We start from the raw sequence: 26,851 nt of genomic DNA, 5'->3' as shown, positions 1-26,851 counted from the left end.
CTACTTGTGGGGTTTGTCAGATTAATAATGCTATGTCATTTTAGCAAGAAATATATTCAATATCTTCTAAGGTAACATCACATCAGCTGTCAAAATGCATTGGTCACTTCAATCAGTTTATAACACATTTTAGTATGCATATTCATCACATTTTTATGGGTTCGGTAAACAAGAACATTATTTTTTATACCACGACACAAGCTTTTTTGGATGAAGACTGTCTTGGCTGATGGCTTAAGCAACCTCAGAGGTGTAGTAGAAAAGGTTTTTACCAAGAGTTCTGACTCCATGATAAACTCTTTGTACGGTTACTTCAAATACAAGCCAAGGGGACTAAGAAAGTTTTAGATTTTGTACTATAACTTAGTATAGGGTGATATTTGTACAGTGCCAGTGGCTCCCTGTAGCTAACAAAACCAAAATCATGAGAGTAAACTGAGTGTACTGATATACCCTCACTGCACTATGTTGCTTTTAAATGGAAGTGTCTGCTAAAAGAGTACATTGTAGCTGTCTTACTGTAAACCCAAATACATTGTAATTAGAGCTCCTACAATGTTTTGTCTTTTGCAGGTGCTTCAGGCAGAGGGTGAGCAATTTGGGTCCCTTCAGTCGCAGCAGCATGACAACGAATCCGCCCACATCCCCACTCCTCCACTATGGCAAGGTCTGGGTGTCAGGGTTCGGGTTTAGCAGCTATGGCCCGACCCGATGGCCGTCCCTCCTGTGGGTCATCTGGGTGCTGGTGGGCCCCGGGGCAGAGGTGTGGGCACACCAGCCCACGCACCCACGCTCCATCAAAATCGAAGGCGACATCACCTTGGGCGGTCTCTTCCCCGTGCACTCCAAGGGCCCCGCGGGCGTGGCCTGTGGCGAGATCAAGAAGGAGAAGGGCATCCACCGCATGGAGGCCATGCTGTACGCCCTGGACCAGATCAACAGTGACCCAGAGCTGCTGCCCAACATCACGCTAGGTGCCCGCATCCTGGACACGTGCTCCAGGGACACCTACGCGCTGGAGCAGTCGCTCACCTTCGTGCAGGCCCTCATCCAGAAAGACACATCGGACATACGCTGCTCCAATGGCGAGGCTCCCATCATACGCAAGCCAGAGCGTGTGGTGGGAGTCATTGGGGCCTCGGCCAGCTCCGTATCCATCATGGTGGCCAACGTGCTGCGCCTCTTTGAGGTAAGAGTAGCCAACGATATGGCATGTGCGCTTTCCTTACCCTCACTCTGAAACCAGCTGTCAAAATGTCACATTTGTCAAGCACCTGTCCACACCATTGATGGGGAACAGAAAGGAATCTAAACCGCAAACCATTCACAGTTGAAACCCAAATTAATATAAACATAGGATAAAAATCAGAGGATACTCCCCAATGTTTTAACAGAATTAGATATCATGTCATGACAAATGACTCTATGGTGTGTTATGGTGTCTGACGTTGATTATAGTGAACAAGCATACATACACATTTTTGGCACCTTCCCTGCTAATACTGTGATGTAAATGAAAATCTTCATTCTGACAGATATACATTTAGTCTACTTGAATGTCACAACATTTAGAGAAATTGGACCTGCTATGCCCTCAGAATGAGTCAGAGGAGGCAGGCATTTGGAGGTACAAATTTCGATCCACCATTCTATTTCATGCTGTCACGACGGATCTTACATGAGATTCTCTTGAGCTACTTGAAATACATCCCAAAAATCTCTCAAATACGTTGTGAAAGCCTCACTAATTAAATGTGCCTTTTTTGGATGAAGGGGTCATGGTGCATCGTGTTCGACATGAAAGGGTCACACTGACCGCTGCCTCAGGATTCAGACCCACCCCCCCTCTCCTCAACGCCCTCCCAATCTCCCTTTGAAATGGACAGTTGGCCACTCCAACTGTTTGGGCTGCCTGTTAGAATTCCTGGGGGTCTGGAACTGCAGTTAAATGACAATGAGGATTTAGAGGCTGGAACTAATCGCGTTTTAGGCCTGATGCCTCTTTGGTTGTCTCCAGGGTCCATCGAATTGGTTCTGGTGTTGTTTTTTGTTGTTTTCTTTAAACACGGGGTCTAGGGGAAGAACTGCAGATAACTGCAGAGTGGGAGGAAATTCTGTATACTGGATGAGAGACTTCTCCCCTGACTGAGGCTTAGTCTTGCTTGTAAAATATTTCGTAGCACTATGCGATTACAACCACCAGAGTGACAAACTAAGGTCAGCTTTTTTTTTTGCATGTGTATTGGGAAGGTTTGGGAGGCCATGGGAGGTGTTTTGTGAAATACTGCCACTACAAAACCCACCAGTGTAAACAACACCCCCTTCACCAGGTGCGATAAAGGCTCAATAGCCCACACACGCTCTGCATACTGATTGTGCATTTTGACAGCGAGTTCACATTTCAAATAAAAAATAAACGATAAATATGTATGAGCCCTGAACAGCATCAACAAATTTGTGATGCAAACCATCCAACACGTTCTTTTTGAACGCTGCCCGATGTTGTCACTGGATTTAGCTGAATTGGGACGGAGAATAAAGCACCACATCATGCATACGAGGCCCCGGGAAAGTGAAAAAGCACAATGCCAGGGCCTTGGGTTTTGATTCGGGTTTTGTTGGCAGGCGGGGAAGGGTGTGATCCAAGGCACGACAAACTTTGTGAAAATCAAAAGGCAGTGCCTTTGTTGTTTTTTTTCTCAACAAATTTCTCAAAGAATAAAGATAGTATTTTCAATCAGGCATCTTTGAGGTCAGCTTGTTCCATGCGACATCCCTCTCTCTCACTCACTCACTCAGTCAGTGATACAGCTCAATCCCCCTCCCGTCCATGGCCACATGAGCCATCAAAATGTGAGTGGAGATATGAAGCACAGACTCTCTCAATCTTTTTTTATCTTCTGTGTAGCGACTCCTGGCACTCATTGGACACTGCACCAGAACGGAGGAAAAATGTAGAATCTCCATGACTAATGTGGAGATTTACACCCTACTGAAAGCTTATTGAGTATTTCCCTTTTTTCTTGAGCTTCCACAAGAACAAAATCCCATCCTACATGGGTCTTATATAAGAAATTAAAAGGCGAAAGGGGGACAGTATTGTTAGGGATGCTTGTTCGTGTTTCACTCCTTTGTCGCAGGGGAAAAGCAAAATTGATTTTATGAGACCTGACTGGCTGATGGATTTATCATGCTTTCTCAGTCGCTCCATAATGGGATGGACGAGAAGGCAGAGTTTAACATGCCTCAAACGAGCCATCCAAGCATGCGTGTATTAGAGTCATAGTCCTCTTATTTCACTAGCTTGACCATTAGCCTCCGTCTTTAGATATTATTCTGTGATGGCTCAAGCTCATATCTCTTTTTGGAGGAAAATGGCTGGATACCTGTGCTACTTAAGTGGTATTCACTAACTGTGTGGATGAATTACCAGTCTAGGCAAACAACACATGCCTATTCTAGTGACCCTCCTCAAGTTAAAAAAATAAGTAAAGAAAAAACCCACAACTGCGTTATTTTGAAAAAGACAGAAGCATTGTCTCGAATTGCCAGTCGGTGCTCGGTTTCCATTTTTAGATGAAAGGAAATCATGGCAACGAATGAAAAGATTGAAAATGATGAGATTTATTCATGGAAACGTGTCAGATGGCTTTATTTTAAAGGATGAACTTGTCCATTCAAGTAGCGCTACGTGAGAATAGGTTTGAAACAAAAGGATGTCGCGTATGGGGACAGCTGTCAGAAGACAAGGCACTAATTAAATTCAGCAAATACTGTGGGAAGCAGACAATGGATAAAAGAGGAACAGGAGAGAACATTGGCCCTGCATCTTCATTAAAAAAAAAAAAGCTTTTTGCATTTGTGTGATAAAAAAGCATTGAAGCACACAGAGATATAATTCCGACCTCGTAGTTGTTCAGTGAGGCAAAAAAACAAAGGTTTGCTGATCACCTCATTTTGTTTATTTTGTTTTGCCTTCAAATAGGCCTGGGTCCGTTTCAAGCAAGACAAAGCACCTCATTGCGCGTTCAAACATTAGTGTAAGACACATTTTTGTGTGTTTATTTGTTAATGGTGTTTTCACTCCAATTTCTTGTTTTGTGATTCACAAGCAAGTCAGGTTGAGGGACTGTGTGCAATGGTTTCCAGTGAAAAGAATGCTGATTGGCTATGTGCACAGATGAGTCATGTTGGTCGTTTAGATGAGCCATGGTGACATTCAAGAGGTTGCATTATAGGTCTCCAGGTTTTGCCTGGTGGCATTTATGGTGTGAGCCGTGCACTGGAATGTCAGCCTTGAGCAGGACAAATGTCCTTTGTTGTTAATCTGGAGAAGTGGAAAAAAAAAACATTTTTTGCTTTGAAGAAAAACATCTAAGAATGTTCATGGACTTCATGAATTCCCCTCCTATGACTACACATTCTGTGGTACATTCTCGCAACAGAACAACCTTTCCAAAGATCTACAGTGGCGCCTCCAAGGATAGGATCTTTGTACTTTTCAGATGGAATCAGTTTGGGTCCTTGTAAAATGGTGTCCAACTCCAAAGAAGTCTTAAGAACCCCACTGACAATCTCAATGACAAGGACATGTCTCTTTACATGAAAAACATAATATGTGGAAGTTTTATCTGGTTGGGAAAAAAAACTATGACTATATTTAATTCTTGCAGTCACACTCTAATCTCTTTAAACCCTGTGTGGTTGTTACATAGCACAAGCTGACAGTAAGTGACAGCAAGTTGAAGGTGAACTTTGTTCAAGATAGTTACTATTCTTTAATGTAGGCCTACACATGAAAGTCAAGAACAAAACCATCCTGAAACTAATAGTGTTCTGAGCTGTGCTCAAGCACCAAACTTTTCCAGAATATTCTCTGATATGTCCCGATACTTTCTGATTCTGAGCAGCACACCTGGAATTATCTTCAAAATATTTGGGGGATGAAGCTCAAATTTGAACAGTGAGGTTGGAGCCTGAGGCAAATCTCCTAAATAACTCTGGCTTTGCATATTCTGAGCTAATAATTCTTCAGTATCTCTGACAAAAGAGGAGGCACAGACTCACTGAATTCTGTCAGTTTGTCTCATTTCCTCTAAAGTTGCTTAAGACACAACTACTGCAAATGAGGAGAGCAGAGACCTTAAATGCCCTGCTGGTAAATGATATAACAGAGAGCAAATCATGTAGCTCCACATGCAGTCATGCACCCTCTCACCGTTGTTTGGCACTTATTTAGATTACAGGGACAGCATGGGAGTGATGCATAGGGAAAGAAAAACAATATTGCAGTAACTGTCAACTCCAGTTGCAGTATGTCAGACAAGGACTGATATTTGCTGGCTGGTTGTGTAAATTTCATAAGGCTGCACTTCAGCCGTTCGTAGAGGACTGAAGATGGACTGTGCTTGGAACAAACTACATGTTTTTTTAATGAGCAGACATCGCTGTCTGAGTTCAAGGAAGTGCTGTGGATATTCTGCTTTCCATACTCAGAACTCTGGCTAGGTTAATGGTAGCATCGAGGTCTTGTATCTTTTAATTCATGAACAGAAAAAACATCGTAAACTGTTCAGTTATTAATGTTATTTAAATGCATGTGTTTTATATTTAAAGTTGTACTTTCTGGTGACATGTAAGCAACAGAGTGCTTATTTCAAACATAATAAAACTGTCCTCTAAAAAAACGTCAGATTCGAACAAAAACAACAAGCACTGAATACAAAGACATTACTTGAGAATTTGGTCTTGGCATTTGGTCATTTGCCTGCTGTTGCTTTTGCACGGTGGATGCTGTTCAACATCTCGACTGACCTGCTGGGCATGAGAACGAAGCATCTTTCTCAGTCACGGAGATGCATCGCTGTCAGGCTTTTGTCACAACGGGGGGAAGTAGCCAAGTTGAATTATTGCTGTCTAAAACGCCCTTGGCACTAAATTATTGAACGCCAGTAATGGCTTACAATACCCAAACAAAGTGGAAACAAAACTTTGGAAACTCCAGGCCTTAAGCCGAGACCTACAAAGATGCATGAACAGAACACTGTCCCATGCGAGCTGACTGGTTGTCATACATTGCACAGCTTAATAACACTTTCCTCACAATAAGCCATTTAGCAGGAGCCAGGGAGGGAGATAACACATCAGCCAGCTGTTAGCAAGAGAATTAGGCAAGACGTGGGGGACAATAAGCCGATGGCAGCGTCTCAGACACTGCAGGCTATATTTAGTGCGATGAAAGGGACGAGTGGGGAAAGACTTGCTGCCTGATTGGCTTCTCTAACCGCCTGTGAAAAATGTGTGATAAAATGCAAGCGTTCAGGTCCTCTTACTAATTGTGAGGAGCAATAGATCATTAGTACATTTAGATTACTCTAAAGACAAATGGGCATTAATATGATATATGGGGCATTTTTTGTAGTTGCTTGCTATTATTTTGAAACTATGAACAACAGCACAGTCCAATGAGATGCCATGGTCTTGGATTGATGTTTTTTAAGTGGAGCATAATGCCACAGATGATTAACAGAGAGTGGCTGTGTCAGGACTGAATCTGGCTGAGGCTTGGTATGAATCCATGCCAATCTGGTCCAGCAGCAACAACAATTTGGCTGTTGGCCAGATGACTTGAACTACATGAAAGGTAACTGATTAAAACACCGATTTAAACACAGACTCTTTGATCTGCATGAAGTGATGCACATTTGTTTGGCCTGACAGTTAAAATGTAACGCACATCTTTAAAAATACATGTATTTTCTTCTTGGTGTATGGGAAAGAATATTTATCTGAAAAAGTATATTTAATTATTTCTCTCGCCATTAAAAATGCAGTAGTTAAAGAGTACCCCAAATCCTCTAAATCTGCGCAAGCCCATAGTCTGTAAGGGCTGACAGGTTTCCTCAGATGTCAAGCTAAAATAGTAAGCAGGCTGTAATGAAACCTTTTCCTGTCTGCCTCCTGAAGCCAGTTTGACAGGAAAAGAGTAGGTTAAACCCTGCCTTGGGTGAGAATCAGCCAAACCCTCTGTTCCTCCTTGACGCTTTCCAAAGCCATTATATGCTTACAGCCTACAATCAGATGTTCAAATGTGTTGTTGAAAGTATTTATATATATACTAAACACCTCAAATATTCGGGGGTAAACTGTGTTCAGATCAGGAATCATTCCTGAACATCTCAGGAATGTAGGTGGCCTACCTATCAAAAGGTTTTGTGAATGAAGAATGGTAAAATCATGGCTCTAGTGAGATCAACACACTGCACCTTAAGAAAACACATCCAAATAAAAACAAGCACATTAAGAAAACAATCATCAATTTGACAACACATGTGCAGCATGCTGCAAATTCAGACAACACAACACATTACGCGCGAAATAGCAGAAGAAGTGTAGTAGAAAAAGTGTTTCCAGAGAACACTCAAAATAGATGGACACATTCACTGTCTATGTGTGAAACACCAATGTAAGGTAGCAATAACATTAATAGTTGCTTTCACTTTAATAGTTTTTTAACCAGTTAGCAAAACATTCTTCCTTTATATGATGCATGACAGTTGGTAAAGTTAATACAAATAATTATGAGAATTATTCATTCGAAAATAAAGTAAACAAGTTATTTGTTTTGTCTGCTTTAAGTTAACAAAACATAAATGTCTTTAAAACATTTAGAGGTCAGCCATGTTCATGGTCTTTATATTGAAATTGAGCATCAAGCATTTAACTTTATGCAGTAGGACCACTTGCCTGAAAATAGTCACTGCTGGATTGTTTTAAAGCGTCAGATAAGGTAGGCCTGAGTCTCAAAGAGAGATGATAAAACTGAAAATAACAGCTGGTTCCAGGGAGTAGACCTATACTCATCCAATATGTCCCATTTACAGAGACTGATCATGCCCTGTCATCAGTTCCCTTAAACGGAGATGTTTCTTTTTATAGATACGTTGGACATGACAGATAACCTATAAAGGGGAATATTCAAAGTCTGTATATTACACGTACCGATGTGCTTCCATTCCGGAGTTCAGACATGGTCCATATATGACAACTGGAGCTTGTTCACAGATAGCAAGCATATATCCATCCACCGGTGAATTCTGGTCTGCTCTCTGACCACTATCATCTTTAGTTTAATTGGCCGTGGATATTAAGAAAATAACTTTTATTATTAATAATAATCATAAAAAAACTAATAATAAAAATGGTAACAATTCCTGGAATTTCTTAATCATATCCTTGGCATAGTTTATTTACTGTCAGCTGCTAAACAGAAGAAGTTCATGGTACTAAAAGGCTCTCACATAGAAAAATGACATGGTCAAATAAAAAACTTATATTACACAATGGTAACATCAACAACAACAAGGATTAGTGAAAATCAATGAAGAAGAAGAAATTAATAAAGAAAACACGGTTTTAAAGCAAGTGGCAAAATGGGCTCAATGTAACTCACCAGTGGCCCGCCCCAAAAAACAAGGAGCAAAAGGGCAGCGGGCTACCAGCTCTGCCCCCAGTGGGACGACAGTGGTCCACTGGCCTTTTGTCATCTGGGTTGGCCCATATCCCCGAAAACGATTCATATCAGTGGATATTTGAGTTTAAATATCTTCAAAAACAGAGCCTTTTTTCCCAGTGAAAGTCATAGATTTAATTTAATCAGTCATGTCAGCAAAACCTACCGGTAGTTTAACTTGGTTCTAAAAGTTTCTATTAATGTTATAGATATCATGGCAGGTTTCACAGTCCAAATGTGTTGTTCACATTTAAGTGTCCTCTGGAAACACTTTTGTTGATGTTTGGTGTAATTGCTACATGTTTCTGTAATGTGTTGTGTTGTCTAAATTTGCAGCGTGTTTTGTGTAATGTGTTGTGTTGCTAAAACGTGTGTTTGTCATAAGTATGCAGTAGATCTCAGGAAAAAAGCAAAAACATTCTTCTATGACTTTTACATGTAAATTCCACCTTCATGACATAGCCAGGGGACCAAGAAGCGGTGTGGGAGGTTGTAAATAGTTCTTGAAACTCATTAATTACCATAATTGTAGCTTCAGGGTGAAATGGCTAGGTTTATTTCTACGTGCACTGAATCTGAGGTGGAGCACTGCTAGCAAAGATGGAGGGATGCCCAAACTTTAACTGAACTTTCCTTCACCTCTGCTGCAATCTCTTACTGAATGCCAAATACTATTTATGGCTGAATAATAAAAAAGATAGAGAGATGACACAAACAAACTACATTAAAAACTGATGACAAGACAGTCAAGGAAGCATGTAAACATGTTCTCATACCCTCATCTCCTGGTAGGCAAATAGATGGCACACAGAACTGTACTACATATAGTCAAGATAACACAAGGCATAGAGACGCATGGACAGGCTTATAAATAAAGAAACAAAGGCTCACAGATCGGAGGCATGGACAACACCACAACCAACACCACATGCATAAGGAAACAGAGCAACAGCAACACAACACAGAGGAACAGATGAACAAACAGGCAGGTAGATCAAGAGAGGGGTTGCACAGAAAAATAGGAACAGAGGCAGTCAAACAAACACACAGACAGATCAACACACCAATTGGCCTATGGATAGACAGATAGGCAGATGGACGGACAGACTGACAGACCAGCAGACATTGTCTAGGTTGTTGTAGACAGGGGCCATTATGGTGATTAAAAGATTGGATTTGGATCAAAGTCCCTCAGCTGAATGAAAGTGACACTTTCTGATATTGAGTCTTTCTCAGCCAGTGCTCCGGAATTAGGACAAGGTATTATTCCTATGTGTCGGGTCGGGCCCCGAGGTGATGGCATGCAGAAACTAATTATTCCCAAACGTTACCGCACCCATGGTCACGAAGCATGTCCTGCACAAATGGTCATTTCCATCCCATAACAGCGTTGTTAATGACGCCCCCGTGTGACATTGATTTAATGTCCACATGTGAAGGATTCTATGTTTTCGGCACGAGGGGAAGCGGGGGGTCTCTGAATGTGAGTGAGTGGTTAGAATTCAGCATAATTTGGATTTAAATGTGAGAAATGCTGGTCCTGTCTCTTGATCTCTGTCTCTTTTCCCTCTGTGCTTAACTTAATTTAACTAAAACCTCTCTAATCCTCACAGATAATCTGTCAAATGGTCTCTCAGCCTCTCCGCTCCTTCCCTTCTCTCACACCCCCATGTCTACCTTTGGTCTCCTCTCGTTTCCATTCTCTGTAGCCCAGCACCAAAACTACCCCTGATGCACAGGGATGAGCAAAAATACATCAAAATGCATTGTGATGAGATACAAAATACTGAAGTAGTAAAAGTATCTAAATAAAATGCAAAATACAGCAACAACAATATGCCTTAAGATAAACTACAGTATATTGTATTTTTAGAATACAAACATATATTTGCAAGGGTACATAGCATCATATCCCAAACTTCCACTCAACATAGGCATATTTGAGCATTTGATAATCTTATGACAAGGCATGAACTGGACTGTTCCATGATGGGAATTATTCAAGCCAGCTAGATGACCATAGCCATGTCAGGAAGGCAAAGGTCATACATCAGATGTATTGTTATCCAATCAGAGAGCTACAAAAAACATGCCTGCACCCTTTCAAAATTTTACATGCAGGTTACATACTGCCACCCTATCATACACAAATCTTTCACCGGCCATGTGTCAAAAACAAGCATTGGCCAAGTGCGCAGCGTATCCTTCTATTTCCCAAAGATGTGTGCTGATGTATACATTTTCTTCATGTTTTACTGAAGACTATACTGAACACTATACTACTTGGATACAAATTACAAGCATTTTTTTGAGGCCAAACAAATACAAAATACAATTTAGTTATTTCAAATACATATTTTACATACACCTGTCAGAAATACTGCCTATCCATGCAGATACCTACACTGCACTAGCAAGCCATATACAAGCAAAGGATCCAAAGCAACAGTCACCTGTACAAGGCATAAGAACCACAGATTCATTATTTATGTCCTGACAATGCAGATGTGGTAATTTAAAGATCATTTGAGACCATCATGTTGCCAATCATATCATGCCTCTGACTAATTAATTTTCCCAGAATACACAGCTGAAGCAGAGTAGATTAGTAACTATCAAGTGGAGGGGTGAATGATTAGATATGAATGTAGACTTCATGCCACAATTCAGGAAGAGATAGCAACGTGCAATTATGAATATGGACTTTTTTAAGAGAAGAAGAACAGAGTGAAAATGAAATCATTGTTTCAGCTCATGTACCCTCAACCTCAACCAACATTATTATAGTTCTGCAGTGGTGGATATGTTGTGTGCATTTGCAAGCGTTGGTAGGCAATATGTCATCAACAGTTGAATAACACATTGTGGTAATATACAGAAGTTCTCATTGGCATAGCCTGCAGGCTAAACAGCATGATATGATAGGCCCAAGTATAGAGGACAAGCGGCGGTGTGATGAATAACATGGTTAATATGTCATATGCTCCCATTTCATCAGGTGTATGTTGCTTAAATGAAATATATTTATGTTTACACATTTACCAGATCCCTCAGATCAGCTATGCATCCACCTCCCCGGAGCTGAGTGACCACAACCGTTACGAATACTTCTCCCGTGTGGTGCCGCCGGACTCCTACCAAGCCCAGGCCATGGTGGATATTGTCAAGGCGATGGGGTGGAATTACGTGTCCACGGTGGCGTCGGAGGGCAACTACGGGGAGAGTGGAGTTGATGCCTTCATCCAGATATCTCGCGAGGCAGGTAAAGTCATCACAATACCCAAATGGCGATGCATAAATACAAATTGTAGATTAGAACTATAGTATTTTCCACTGTTCCCAAAACACAACTTCTCAAATAGATCTAATTACATTGTTACTAGCCTTAAAACAGTGTATTTCTTTTGTGCAAATAATCGAGAGAACATGATTTCAAGAAAATACTGTGCCTGTGTACAGTTTATAAAGAAGATAAAATAAGCACATTTGATAAGATTTCACAATCTATTATTTGTGAATATGTCAGTGTGATGAAATGCATGAATGATGTGAGCTCTCGCATTTATTCTTAAACCCTGAGGTTCAGTTTCACAGAATCCAATTTCACTTTCCACTTTAAGGAGGTCTGTGCATCGCCCAGTCGTTGAAGATCCCAAGAGATCCAAAACCGGGAACGTTTGACAAGGCCATTATGAGGCTGATGGAGACCTCGAACGCACGTGGAGTCATTATATTTGCCAGTGAGGACGACATCAAGTAAGTGATCAGAGTCTCAGCGGTATTTTGCGCGGCTGGTAATGACTTGAATGTTGTGTAATTGCCTCGGAGTCAGAATGTAGGCTCGTTAGATGTTCAGGTAGCCGTTCCACCTGCTGGGCAGGACTCCCTATTGCCCCACAGTGTCTCACTCCTTTAATCTTGGTATACCTCCTGGCAGTGGAGCCGTGGTCAGGGACGTTTCCCTACTGTCCCCTGCAGCTGTCTTTTGTGCGGGCGTTTTCCCTCTTCACGGCCTGAGGAAAAAGCGCTGGCCTTTTCTCTTACTGTGCACTGAAGCCAGCTTCATGAGCTTCATGGAACTTATGTTGTAAGTCTATTGGTAAAACCCCTTGGCTGTACATGTTCTAGGGAAAGGAAACATGGATACATGTCCATTTAGGAACCCAGGCAAGGAATATTACAAGGGACATGACCAAGTGTCACTATACAACTAAGGTTGGACTTGAATGCATGTAGAATTAAAAAATCATTTGAGTTATAATGCAATATTAATGCAATAGGTGTAATATTAGGCTATAGTAGTGTGAATTGATCTTTCTCTAAACAATTTATCAGAGCTGGGCAATTCACATTTGGCTAACCTTTTTCAGACTGAAAAAAAAACCTATCAACAATAAGCATGAGAAATGCCGTGGGGAAATCTGCCTTCCAGGTTGACCAAAGTAGACTACTAATGAAGCACACAGCTGCTCCTATCTGCAGCTAAATCAGATCAGCAGTGTGTTTCTCTCCCTGGCCATCCTGAGATGTGCACACAAACCACAAAGGCATGATCCAGTCTGGCATCAGCTGTCCAGCAGTCTCGGTGGGAGAGGCAGCCGTGTCACCTAATGTTCTCTGTAGCTGATCACCTAGTCTTTGTACCGCTGTGTTGGTCTTCCTCTTCTGCCTGATTACCGCGTCTTAACAGCAGGGAGAAAAAGCTGTTTTTGTGTCAGTGTTTTTTCAGCTGTCAACGTTTCCAGAGAGCCAAATGTTGGTAATTAGTGCAATCTGTTTCCTAAGTATGATCAGGGGGATTATGAGAAGCTTGTAGATTAGGTCCACACAGTGTAGCCTTTTTGTATGATGATGAATTGAGCAATGAAAAACATATACAAAGACCATGTGATACACTGATCATTCGATCTATTAATCATTCGGCCGGGAAGGAAAATGCTTTTTGCACACAGTGTCCATGTTGTACTTCAAGAGCTTCAAACCCCTGAAATACAGTAATGACACTTCTCTCTAATGGGTCCATACTCAGTCCTAGCCTCTGCTTTCTTCCTCATTAAAGCACATCAGTTGCTAGACTGGATGAAGGGCTGCTGGATAGTGTAATATAAATTGTCAATCCCACACTGGTATTAATTGCCTCTGATGAATGAGGATTCACCCTAATTAGATGGCTGTTGGCTATCATCATTTCTCAATGATGTGTTATCCATATTTAGCACATCAATCTTTTATGTGGATATTAGATGGTAATAGCGTAAACTTATTTCCTTCTTTGAAATTAAATCTATGAAATTTGTTTGTTGTACATGTTGGTGCAGATGTAATTCAATGTGGTAATGTGGATTGTTGTGAAATATTGCAGATTGGTTTCCCCCACCACACTAATGTACCCATTGTACAGCATTGATAGAGACATAATGAATTGATCCACCTCAAGGTTCATGCTTGCAACCTGGAAGTCCTCTGCCATAAACATCACAGCGTCAGTGTCATTAGTTAAAGTTTACAGAGCTATGCGGTTGTTTGAGAGATGGAGGTCACCGTATAAGCCAATTGCTTCCTGTAACTCTCTCATATAGACGGGTCCTGGAGGCAGCAAAGAGGGCAAACCTCACAGGTCACTTCCTATTTGTGGGCTCAGACAGCTGGGGAGCAAAGATCTCACCAATCCTGGACCAGGAAGACATGGCAGAGGGAGCTGTCACTATCCTACCAAAAAGGGCCTCCATTGAAGGTAAGGAGGTTTAGAGGTGTCTGCATGATTTCAGCTTTGTACAGGGTTACTACAGCTAAAATCATGTAGAGGTTTCACAGAAAAAGGTGTGTGTAAAAAAAAATAAAAAAAAAGGTGTTGATTTGAAGGGATTCATTTATACATGGAACTCCCACGTGTCTGAACGTCTGACACACTCCAGCATCCAGAATCTTGTTCATGTTATGAAATTAGCAAAATGATTTTACCAAATTGTTACATTAGCTTTAGGTTTTGTGTGGCGGACTTTGCATGCTGCCAGCCGCATTGCCCATCAATAAAATTAGGGCCCCAAGAGTTTTACAAGATTGATTTTTTTTCCCTTTGCTGCAGGATTTGACCAGTACTTTACCACCAGATCTCTGGAAAACAACCGCAGGAATATCTGGTTTGCTGAGTTCTGGGAAGATGACTTCAGATGTAAACTGACACGACCAGGTATCAAAATCGACAGTGAAAAGAAAAAATGCACAGGTAAGGATGTATTGGATGTACTTGCATTTAAGTATTTTGATGATCACTTTATCAACCTATTTGTGGATGTCATTCCATGCCATCACTCTATCTCTCTCTCTCTCTCTACACTCTACTCTGTCACTCCATTTATCCATTTGCCTTTCTGTTTCTCCACCTCTCCATACTTATTTCTCTCCGTTTCTTTCCATCATAGGTAATGAGAGGATAGGCCGTGACTCTCCCTATGAACAGGAAGGAAAAGTGCAGTTTGTGATTGATGCTGTCTACGCCATGGCCCATGCCCTGCACACCATGCATCTGGACCTCTGCCCTGGATCCATAGGGGTCTGTGACAAGATGGACCCAGTGGAGGGACGCATGTTGCTTAAATACATACGCTCGGTGAGCTTCAATGGTAAGAACCCAAAATAGTAGCTAATCTGTGTTATCTAACACATTCAGAGAGCCTGCTCATATCAGTCCCAAATCTTGGCACAGAATGCATTGCTAACATCATTTTGAGATTAACAAATGTTTGTTTTTGTCCTTGTCACATGTCGTATGATTTGTGAGAATGAGATTATATGCTTTCTGTTATAGCTATAGGATTTCATTTTTGGTGTGTAGGATTTGATTCTTATTTTTGATTAGAGTTGTGAGTAAGCCACAAGGAAGCTGTAGATATATGCTTTCAAGTTCGAAGTGCATATTAAAATAAAAACATAAATACAGAAGCCGTAAACAACAACAACAACAACAACAGTATTATTATCATGTATTTAAAATTTAGAAGTGATACAGCTGGGTGACATCCTTTCAAATATACTGCATGTGTACTTTAGCTACGATCATATATAAGATTTAAAATGTGAGAGTTTTACTGCTGTTAGTATTTCTTTTTGTGAAAAGGCACCCTTTGGTATGCTGTTCTGGTTGTTGTTTAGCGAGATACATGTTTTTGCAGTCAGTCTGTAGAAGTTTTGCTTTAGAAGTTGTTCTTCACTGATGGCCTTGGCTCCCTCTACATCAACAACTCTGTGACTTTGACTTGAGGCGAAAAAACTCTCTTTACTGAGGAATAGAAGCTATGCTGAGAGGACACCTCTGTAGTGCCCTCGTACTCCCCAAATCTATCTTTCCATCTCTCTCTCTCCCTCTCTCTCTCCCTTTCCCCTCTTTTTCTCCTCACTCCTCTCGCTTTCTCCTCTCAAACTACAAGAACCCACCCTTCGCCCCAAGCTCATTTAAGAAATAATATATCTTCCCTTTCTCCTTTGGCGGGTAAGAGGCTTTCGATGAAATGAATTCACATTAAGACTTCCCCCTCTGCGCCAGTGTAGTGTAGCTTAGTGTGTGTGTGTGTTTGAGCACACGTGTACATCTTTTCCAAAATAATAGGAGGGGGAAAAACCCACTCAGATTGGAATGCCTTAGGGGGATCAATCGAACAAGCAATGTGCGTTACAGGAGAGACAGAGAGAGAGAGAGAGAGAGAGAGAGAGAGAGAGAGAGAGAGACGGTTGGAGGAGGGGAGGGTGGGGGCGGCAGAGAATATGGAAAAAAAACAGTTAAGACCTCATTTTTATGCTGGCATGCCAGATGAGGCAGCCGTCATCTTTTGGAGAGGGAACACCTTTCCTTTTTTTCGGCGCTGCACGAATGCTGAGGTTGCTTATCAGTGATTAGAGAGGACAATCTCCTGGCAGGGCTGCAATGACGCCCGCACAGAATCTGAGGCGCTTCTGAGAAAATGCAACCCCACCGAGAGCATTGTGCTCACCGCCACATCTCCACAGCGCCATTCCCATTCAGCGCCACGATTCTGCTGATGTTCCCCGGCGCTGGCTTTCAGTTCAAGCTTCCATTCAACATATGTTCTTCTTTTTTTTCGGGAAAGACTTGATTAAAGTTTAAAAATAGATGTTCGGCAGTGTATATAATATTAAACTCGTCAGGGTATGCATGGCTGGAGCATCCATCGCTAACAGCTGGTGGTACTGAGAGGTTAATGTGCACGCAGAGCTCAAAAGGGCTGGGATGGGGTTGGGGGGGTTGGAGAGGGGAAGTGCAAGGGGAGCCCTCAAGAGTCTTCATATGTACAGTACTCATCTTTGACTGGCAATATCACAGCCATTTGGCCTGGATGATACAATCACTCTGAGCCTTTGGAGGATAGGGCCAGAGGCTGAGAGTTTTGTTTCAACAGTGTGGATCCCTGCTGTATTCTGGTGGGTTTGATGTAGAGTACTTGCAGGTAGTCTGGCTTGTGTTTGATTTGGAAATGTCTTGTGTTTGTGCAGGTAGTGCGGGCACTGGGGTTCTGTTCAATGAGAATGGAGATGCTCCAGGGCGTTATGACATCTTCCAGTACCAGCTGAGCAATATCTCCAGTCCTGGTTATAAAGCCATCGGCCAGTGGACCAATCACCTGCGACTCAATGTAAATGCGCGCCATTTCTGTTTACCCATTCAAGTCTCGTCCCCATAAAATGGTTTTGGGCATGTTTGTCATAGATGCATGAGTAAAAGCTAGTGTGATGCTCTCACCTTCATCTTTTTCCTTTCATCTCTCCTGATTGCTGCCTATCCACCTCTCTCTCTTTCTCTCTCTCCCTCTCTGTCTCTCTCCTTCTCTCTGTCTCTCTCTTTGTTAGCTGGAGGAAATGCAGTGGTCTGGGGGCAATCGGCTGGTGCCCGACTCGGTGTGCAGCTTCCCCTGCAACCCAGGTGAGAGGAAGAAGATGGTGAAGGGTGTACCCTGCTGCTGGCACTGTGAGCTGTGCGATGGCTACCTGTACCAGGTGGATGAATTCAACTGCGAGTCGTGCCCCTTCGACATGCGGCCCACGCTCAACCGAACAGGATGCCAGCCCACGCCCATCATCAAACTGGAGTGGCACTCGCCCTGGGCCATCATCCCAGTCTTCTTAGCCATCCTGGGCATCATTGCCACCTCTTCCGTGGTCATCACCTTCATACGCTTCAACGACACTCCCATTGTGCGGGCGGCGGGCCGAGAGCTCAGCTACGTGCTTCTGACGGGGATCTTCCTCATCTACCTCATCACCTTCTTCATGATCGCAGAGCCGGGCGTGGTGGTATGTGCTCTCCGGCGCCTCCTGCTGGGCCTGGGGATGTGCATCACCTACTCGGCAACGCTGACCAAGACCAACCGCATCTACCGCATCTTCGAGCAGGGCAAGAAGTCCGTCTCGCCACCCAAGTTCATCAGCCCCACCTCACAGCTGGTCATCACTTTCATACTCATCTCTGTGCAGGTACACGGTAACACACAGGCCCAAAATAAACAACGTATACAAAATATACTGTCATGTACTGACATATAGGACACACAAACACACAATTATATTTATGTCCTATGCCTATATAAAGTGCTCATACTGAAACCTAGACATACATATAGGGGAGACAGCACAGATTTTCACAACAGCACATATTTAGAACCAAACAACATTAAGAGACACAAACAAATATTGTCAAAGGACGTTATGCAACCACAACTCGCTGTCACGCATACATAGAAACACACGCACTCATGCACACACACACACACTCACACAAACACACTTGGGTATGCACACTCACACACAGAAGTGCTTGCAGCAGCTCTGATTGATCTCTTTGAAATTATGCCACAGAAAAATTGTCCTCGTTTGTGGGTTATGTCCTACTTTGAATATTAGAGGGATTTGGATCACACATCTATTTGAGCGTGACATGTATTGCACGCCGGACCTTTTTTTGTATACAAGCTCTCAGGTTAGTTATTATAGTTTTTCCCAAATATGAAATTCTAACTGCGATAGGCTATATGAGACTATTTGAATGTGTACCACCTCCCAATATGAGATACAATATGCATATACATGTGTAGCATATGTTCATTAAGAGGACACTGTGGACATCTGTGTCAAGAAAAGCACTCATCCAGAATCTGCTGCGTCGGTGTATTATATGGTTCAGTCCGCATGCAATATTTCACACAGGGACAGGTTGTGTGTCAGATCAGGTAAGCTCATTGTGTCTAATTGCAAAAAACCTTGCACCCCTCCCCCCAAAAAAACACTGGCTCTACAAGTAGAAGACTTCACTTGGCATATGAGACTCCCCACTGATAAATATATGCGCTCCATGAAAAAATATGATTGATAAAGACCCTTTTTGTAGTTTGATCTTAGCTGGAGAATAATGCCGATGAGCCAGTGAAAGCCAGTGAGCTGAGAGGAGATTAGCAGGGCTGTGACTGGCAGCAGAGCAGTGCCTCACACCCCTCCTCCAGCACATGATCACAGATGTGTCAGAGACCCTCGTGAGCGAGCTCGACTCTGCCGAGTTTGGTGACAGGAACATCTGTCTCCTCCGAAGCTTGCGTCTGCTTTGCCTTTTACCTTCCTACACCCCCCTAAGCTGAAAAAACTTTCCACTAAGTTACTTCTCTTTTCTTTTTTGTTGTTGTCATCAGTTAACAAGTACTCTCGACTCTTTCTGGTGGGGGAGTGTTAATTTTAGGTGTTGAATGTTCTTCCACAAAGAAGTTGAGTTTACTTTTTCGCATGGATTTCAGCTTTTTTGCCATCACAGACGTTTTGTATTCTACCTCTGTCTGGTTTTTGTCTCCTTCCTTTTGTGTTTTGACTGGGAGTTGGTAGACTGGTGGTGTGGTCTTCTTTATGGACGTTTGACTGGTTTGGATATCTATTGTCGGTTTGATGGTTAGTGATCTAAAATACAGGATTACACAGAGCTGAAAAATATGCCAACACATGCTCACTTTTGCAATTCATCTAAATTATACACCATCACACAGTCCCAACCATGTACCTTTTGACTCTAGTTTTTGACTCTTGGCATAGTTTTTTGCTGTTAGTTTGTAAGTTTGTTTCTTGCTATTTTATATTTGTATTTATTACAGCCTTGCAAGTAGAACTTTCAGTGCACTCCATGCTGTTTAATACATGGGCCGACTTTGACCTGGAGCTCCATGTTTACAGGTGGTGGGTGTGTTTGCGTGGTTCGGCGTAGTGCCCCCGCACACCATCGTGGACTATGAAGAGCTGCGACCTGTAAATCCAGAGCTGGCGCGTGGAATCCTCAAGTGTGACATGTCCGACCTGTCACTCATCTGTTGCCTAAGCTACAGCATCATCCTCATGGTGACCTGCACCATCTACGCCGTCAAGAGCCGGGGCGTGCCCGAGACCTTCAACGAGGCCAAGCCCATCGGATTTACCATGTATACCACCTGCATAGTCTGGCTGGCGTTTGTACCCATCTTCTTTGGCACAGCACAATCCACTGAGAAGGTATCTATAAAGCACACCACATGGTCCTGAGGGGTTGGATAAGACGGTGGCCCATCTTAGTGCCTAATAAATTGAATCATCAGATAAGCGTATCCATACCACTGCCATCTCAAAGTGGCTTATTCGATTACACCAAGGCAAAGCTAACTAAGCTCTCGTCAGAGCATTGCATGCTACCTTGTGGGCCTTGTATCATGTACTTTTTGGATTATAGATGCGAACTGAGCACGCTACACTGTAGAAGTAACCTTCACTCCACAACCCCCCAAAAACCTCACTAGAAACAGGGCTGGAGCTTTCCGCCATTTTATATGTGTGGCCAGTACACCTTATTTCTTGTTTATTACAATTTAGATGCCAAGCTAGAGTTAAGGGACCACCATCTCTGCCCTTATTACTCTCATACATCTCCCCACAGGCCATACACCCCATGAGTAATCCCCAGAGTAAGTGTGGAGAAATGCTACTAGAATCAACAGAGAACATGCTGCATGTGTGAACAGACTACACAGACCAGCTACATCTAGGAGGGATTACATGGCTAGTTAGCCAGGGGCCCTGACCCAATCGAAATTTGCTGCAGTAACTAATCCAAGCAGTGCAGTAGAAAATCCACCAGCGCAATGACCATAGCCAAGAATCTTGGTCTTGCTCTCTTGCACCTCCATCAAATTCTTCCTGCTAGTCCTTGTGTTTCATATACTGAGCGGTACCTTCCCCCCATAAGAGGATTCCCTGGGGCTCTTCCTCCGGGGCACCCCCCTCCTCAAGTGGATGGCCAAGCCTCTTACCAAGACGTGTATATGTTTGTTGCGTGTCTTGAAAGATGAGCTACCACAAGCATACCCCCACAAGTCGATGAATTATGTAGGAAATTTCATGTTTTGCGTCCTGATGATTGGAATAGCGGTAATTTAGTGAAGCATCTGACCACGAAGGGAAAGAAAACCTACCGCCTGCACTACACTACTGTACCGTCGTACTGACAGAGAATAATGGTTGCCTTTTATGATTAGACACAGAGCTATACAAAACCTTTAAGCAGGAATGTACATGTACATTTTTATAGCATAAAATGTTGTTCCACACTCCCTTCTAAGGATTTACCAGTGACTCAACCTCTATTCACAACAGTGCAGAAATTCACATTTCAGAAAATGGCTGTGTTTTCATAAATAGTTAAGTGCGTAAGTAGAAATTTATGTAAAATGCACTCCATTGTAAATGCAGGCATTGAAGTAGGGAACAACCTGCCAAGCTCCCGATAACAAGTTGAAGTTGCATTGCGAAACATTATTTTTTTCTCCTATTGAAGCATCCTTTGATATGGCAATGAGATGACGTGAAAGGGTGGATGAGGCACACGAAAAGGAAAGAATGAAAGAGAGAGAGAGAGAGAGAGAGAGAGAGACACACACACACACACACACAGAACAGGGGGGAAAAAACGTTTCATTTTTCCCTTTATCTCCACAACACACACCATGACATGGAGACAAAAGCTGTTCAACCCAACAGCACTGTTCTGGGAGCTTAATTGTGGGAGCAGGTTGATGGGTGGGGGGACTGTGTGGGAGACTGGAAACAATGTCTTTAGCCATCTTAATAAACCTGAGTGCTTCCCGCCGTGAGGAATTAGGAATTAGGGCATTAGTAACTGCTCTGCCGCGGCATTCACTGTCCAGGTGCCACAGGCACATCCAGATGTATTTATTCTCGGCTAACCATCCACAAATATCTATTGGCAAGTCAGGGGAATATTGTATATATATATATATTTGGTGAGCTGAGGCAATGACGCAACCCTTGGCATGTACTTGTGAAAATGTGTTTTAGGTCACCCCATATTCCTTTCTCAAAGCCCCATCACTGTTGCATTGTGTGAAGATTTCCAGCATCCAAGCCTGGCTCTTTAGCTTTGGTGGGCGTGTGTGGGTGTATGGATTTGCTGAACCTCAGTGCTTGTGCTCTCCTCAAGAACCCAATGGCTCCCCCACCTGGGGTTAATACTGCAAACAAGCAAGGTAAATCAAAACGTGAGGCCAGAGAAGAGTCAATTCAAAACCAGGACCAAGACCAAGACAGTGCAAAACCGGATAATTTGTCCTATTCAAAAATAGAAAAAACAACATTTAAAAACTGTATCAGTAGTGCATACTATTGTACTGTAATCTTCCTTTTCACTTCTCACATGCAAACAGCTCTCCAAGGACTTAGCATGTGATTAAACCCTTCTGAACTCCTCTGTAGTTCCAAGATCAAGGATTGGATACCCAGGGATGAGAATGCAGATCTGCGTTATGCTTTAAGTCACTCTGGATATAAAGCACATGCAGAACGAATAAATGTAAACTCCTCTCCTCCTTTCCCCTCTCCCAGATGTACATCCAGACGACCACCCTGACTGTGTCCATGAGCCTGAGTGCCTCGGTGTCGCTGGGGATGCTCTACATGCCCAAGGTGTACGTCATCCTCTTCCACCCGGAGCAGAATGTCCAGAAGCGCAAGCGCAGCTTCAAGTCCGTGGTGCAGGCGGCCACCATGTCCACCCGACTCTCCCAGAAGTCCATAAACGAGAAGCAGAACGGAGAGACCAAAATTGAGCCTGACAGGACACAGTAGGTTACTTTAGGGGATTCTGTCTTTATCCTATTTTCTCAGAGTTTTCTGTCCCTCAAGGAACTCCACCACCACCAATTGGATATCAATATCAAACCGCATGAATCTCATTTCTAACATTGTGCGCATCACATCTATCATATCTGAGTTCAATCTTCTTGTGAGCTTTCTTATGATTTTGCATGTAATGTTGTATGTAGAGGACATCTACAAGCTGACAAAAAATGCCAATTATACATATTTATTTGACTTCAAAAGATTGGGTGTTTCAGTACAGAAATTTGAATACTTTTGAACAATAAACTGGTCAAAACTGGATTTAAAATGACAGTAAATAAATCTGTCAATAAAAGCTGTCTCTAAATACACAATATGTATCCTTCAAATCCTGCCCTTCTGTTGTTCACGTTTCTCTCTCTCTCTCTCTCTCGCTCTCTCTCTCTTTCACTCTCTCTCTCTCACACACGTCACTTTTTCTCTAAGCTTCTATGTTTATCTCCCCCTCTCTCTCCCTCTCTTTCCTCCTCTCTGTCCTCTTTCTTCTCTCCCTCTAAATCTCTGCAAAGCCCTTTTGGGTTTATTTTCCACTCTCCTCCTATCTCTATAGCACACTCTCACTCTCCTTAACGAAGGAAATTCCAGGCTGCTCATCTCATTACTACATTATTATTGAGTCCCTTGTAGCAAATATATTGCTAAGCTTGCATGAAATTTCCCAAAAAAGATAATTGTTGGTGTGAATTTTGGACTATCAGAAGTACAAGCTTTGTTATCATTAAAGTGGAATTTTAAAAGGCAAAGTGTTATACCTGAGGGTAAAATTGAGAGGAACTGATTCAGCAATTAATTTAGCCCACTCTTTAGATTTGAATTACTATGTTAATAAAAAATGATATTCCTCTTCAATTTAAGCAATGTTTGAAATGACCAAATCCCTTAAAACAGCTGTAAGACATTTCTCAAAGAATGGGGTTGTTTAAAAATGAACATGGCATGGTTATTTTTGTTTCCCTGCCAAATTATTATTTTGTCAACAGTCATTTAGTGTATGCAAGCAGACATCCCCAAATGAGGCTTCAGACTACCTGAACCAGCACTGGTCCTCTGTTCCTCCCTCGCTAACTGGCTTGTCGTTTGTACTTTGCATGAACTCCGGCAGCTTCATGTGGCCTGCATTTTACTCATTCGTCGTTCCCTTTTTGTCATTCTCTCTTATGTTTACGCCTTAAACGTTTCACTGCTCACATTCCCTGCAAAATGAAATGGTAGCTATCCTAGCTATTAATCAGGTTATGCCACTGCTCATGTATGCAGCAGTTTATTAAAAATGATATTAAATATCCTGCTACTGTCTGATCGTCTCTTTTCCAGTACCTTTGGAACAAAGCTATTATTGAGATTGTGGATCTTATCATATTTTAGATAGGATATTGAAAAAGTGAGAAGGTGTATGAAGTCTTTTTTTTTAAGGAAAGATCAGAAGTTTGTCTGTCTGGTGTAAACAACAGTTTTAGTGACATTGAAATAAAAACACCCATTGTTTTGCCTTTAGGGAAATGATGATGCGACTGTGCATTTATTCTTCCTTACATGGAACAAGGACAATGGCTTCTATCTCAGTTTTTCAGTTGGTGCTTTAGGTTATGGAGCCCTCCAACCAGGAAATCCCTCAACCAAGCCATATTCCTTATGAGCCAATATTTGCATCTTGACAGGAAATATGAGTAAATGCATACCAGACCTTAATGTAAAGCAATGCCTGCATGGTTCATTGGGTAGGAATGGTTGTGCATATGCTTGGGTTTATCTTAAGTCTGGTGAAAAAAATGGAGCACAAAAAGCCATTATGTTCTCGTTTTCTGAGGCATTGCATGGCCATTGTAAATGACTTAGTTACTTCATCTTTCTTGTGAAGGCAATTCTCACTTGTCATGTTTTTTGACACATTTTATATGTGAAGCTATTATTTGTGCCACTGTTTGAACAAATACACATTTTCACACTTTGCTATGTGTTTTATGTGTAACTTTATTAAAATAGATCCCCTGTTGGCACCTGTTTTGAAAGAGGCTATACTATGCAATTACATTTAAATGAGTGAATTGAACTGCACATTGACTCTGTACATATCTTCTATTTTGTTATGACAGGTAGCCCAAGATGGATTATTTACTATTGGAGGCCTGACAACAAATGGACTTTGAGCAAGAGGAGACTGTTGCTGTATGCAGTTGAGAAAGAGGAGACTGCTGCTGTATACAGTATTAATAGCTTAGATAAAACACCCAGATCTTCCGGTGTCAGTATCGCCTGAAGTGTGGCTCAATAAAATAACTATTGTGAGCAAGATGCTGAGAAGAGAGATGGAGCACAAAACACAAAACCAGTTCGAGGAGAAACTTGAAATGCTTCAGAGCTCATGTTTGTAAAGACACCATCAAAGAACTCAAGCCTCATTACACTACTGTGTCGATGTGGATGTTGGGAAGCCAGAGCGCAGAGGAAACCCCATCCTAGACGGAGGGATTGCTTTGCACTGGAGACTGGACACAGCAGCAGCTGTCTATGAATATATGTCTCTCCTGTCCACTGAAGTAGCAGCATGGGTTTTGTGATCGTTTGTTTGTTTTGTATGTGTGTGTGTGTGACTTCAGCCATTTTCTCTGAAGCAGCGGCGACTGTCACTAAATCGAGATCCCATGTTTTAATGAAACATGAATGCACAGTTAGGTTATATGAATAACATGAGAAGAAAAGCAATGCATGGATTTTAATTTTTGTGGAATCCTTTATATCATTTTCAAATGATCAGGAGATTTTAGTCATGAGTGAGCCATTTCCCTGCAATACAGTTTTTTTTCTGACATATCATTGTATATTCAGCATCCATTCACAGTTGATAATTCCGTCATGAAAGCATTGCACAAGACAGCACATTGATTATGTTTTCTGAATTGAATAAGGTTATCAATAATTACAGTGCTTTTTCCTTGAATTCATAAGCACAAGACGTATGTTTGTATTTCCATAACCTCACCAGTAAAAAATAAAAAAAAACATCTAGCATGTGCACAACGTAATGAAGTCCTTAACCACCCTTGTAATGATAAACAAAAACATACATTTCAGATTTCAAGGTTGTAAATATAGAGTTTGGTGAAATAAAAAAATGCACTTATGGGTACTGGTATATCATTTCTAGCCAGAATGAAAGAAAATGGATGCATGCAAACGTTTAATTCACCCATGGGGGATGTTGGAATGGTTAACCAAGAATTATTAACTTTTTTGGTTCCTCATTTCTCAGCCATCTGTGTAATGTAATGTTTTTTTTCTTACCGTAATTTCACCAATACTCTTTGAAGCCTTGGTCCATGGCTTGACTGTGTCCTTGTGAAATTTAAGATTCCTATAATTAGCTCTCAATTTAGCACTTGGAACATGGATCATAATTATGGGTACTACCCTACACAATGATTGGGTGTTGTGGAGCCAAGGGAATAGCATTTCGTCACCCTGGTGATTTCTCTTATGATGTGCCCATTCACAGATATGTGGACAAATACGTATGTGTTTGAGTACCAAAGTCTGAGTGTCAGAATAGTGTTGATGGCTGATATGGCATGAATATTAAGATCTCATATTGCAAAGTATACATAGATATACTGGAATACATTAAGTTAAAATATAATTACTTTAATACAGTAACTCTTTGGGGTCAACTTTAACAGATTAAGTCCTGTGACTGATGTGTTTTCTCATGTGGATCATATGCCATTAAATTGAGCTAGATTTCCAGTGCAGTGTGCAAATCACACATATCATGCTAAGTTTAAGAAGAGTTGTGCCATCATTACATGTTTTTTACTCAATATGATCATTAAAAAAACAGAGGAATTTCATTATTAATTACTTGAACTATTTGTATATACCTTCAGATTATTCAATCAAGGTTGGGGAGGTTATTTCCTTTTTGTACTGTAAGGAACTCAGGTGTTTTAATGTGAACTGAGATCAATCTCCCAATTTAATTTTCACATTCATAGGATTGTTGTACTTTAAACCCCCTTCTCTTGGATGAGTCTAAGATTTGGGCATGGCATTGTTATGTCTAATGGTACTTTGCATGTTAGAATAAATGTTTTAATGAAACAGATAGTCTTTTGTCTCCTCTGTAAAGATACTTGG

At 41.8% G+C, this 26,851-nt stretch overlaps 1 protein-coding gene across 2 annotated transcripts; it reads left to right on the top strand.

Moving 5' to 3' along the window:
- Window positions 1-622: 622 nt before the first annotated feature.
- Window positions 623-22,666, top strand: grm6a (glutamate receptor, metabotropic 6a; the record flags this gene model as incomplete). 2 transcript variants are annotated; one of them, XM_080853494.1, is made up of 10 exons in its annotated part: window positions 623-1,189; window positions 11,558-11,774; window positions 12,133-12,268; window positions 14,092-14,246; window positions 14,598-14,738; window positions 14,935-15,135; window positions 17,021-17,160; window positions 17,375-17,998; window positions 19,733-20,044; window positions 22,424-22,666. In XM_080853494.1, the coding sequence occupies 10 exons, from the start codon at window positions 623-625 to the stop codon at window positions 22,664-22,666; spliced, it is 2,736 nt and encodes a 911-aa protein (XP_080709620.1). The 2 variants fall into 2 exon arrangements, with proteins under 2 accessions (XP_080709620.1, XP_080709621.1); XM_080853495.1 differs by having other exon boundaries at window positions 791-1,189; window positions 17,378-17,998.
- Window positions 22,667-26,851: the final 4,185 nt, after the last annotated feature.

This window comes from Sprattus sprattus (genome assembly GCF_963457725.1).
Source record: "Sprattus sprattus genome assembly, chromosome: 16".
Classification (NCBI taxonomy): domain Eukaryota; kingdom Metazoa; phylum Chordata; class Actinopteri; order Clupeiformes; family Clupeidae; genus Sprattus; species Sprattus sprattus.
The sequence above is the reverse complement of the archived record's forward strand: the minus strand, read 5'-3'. Positions and strand labels throughout refer to the sequence as shown.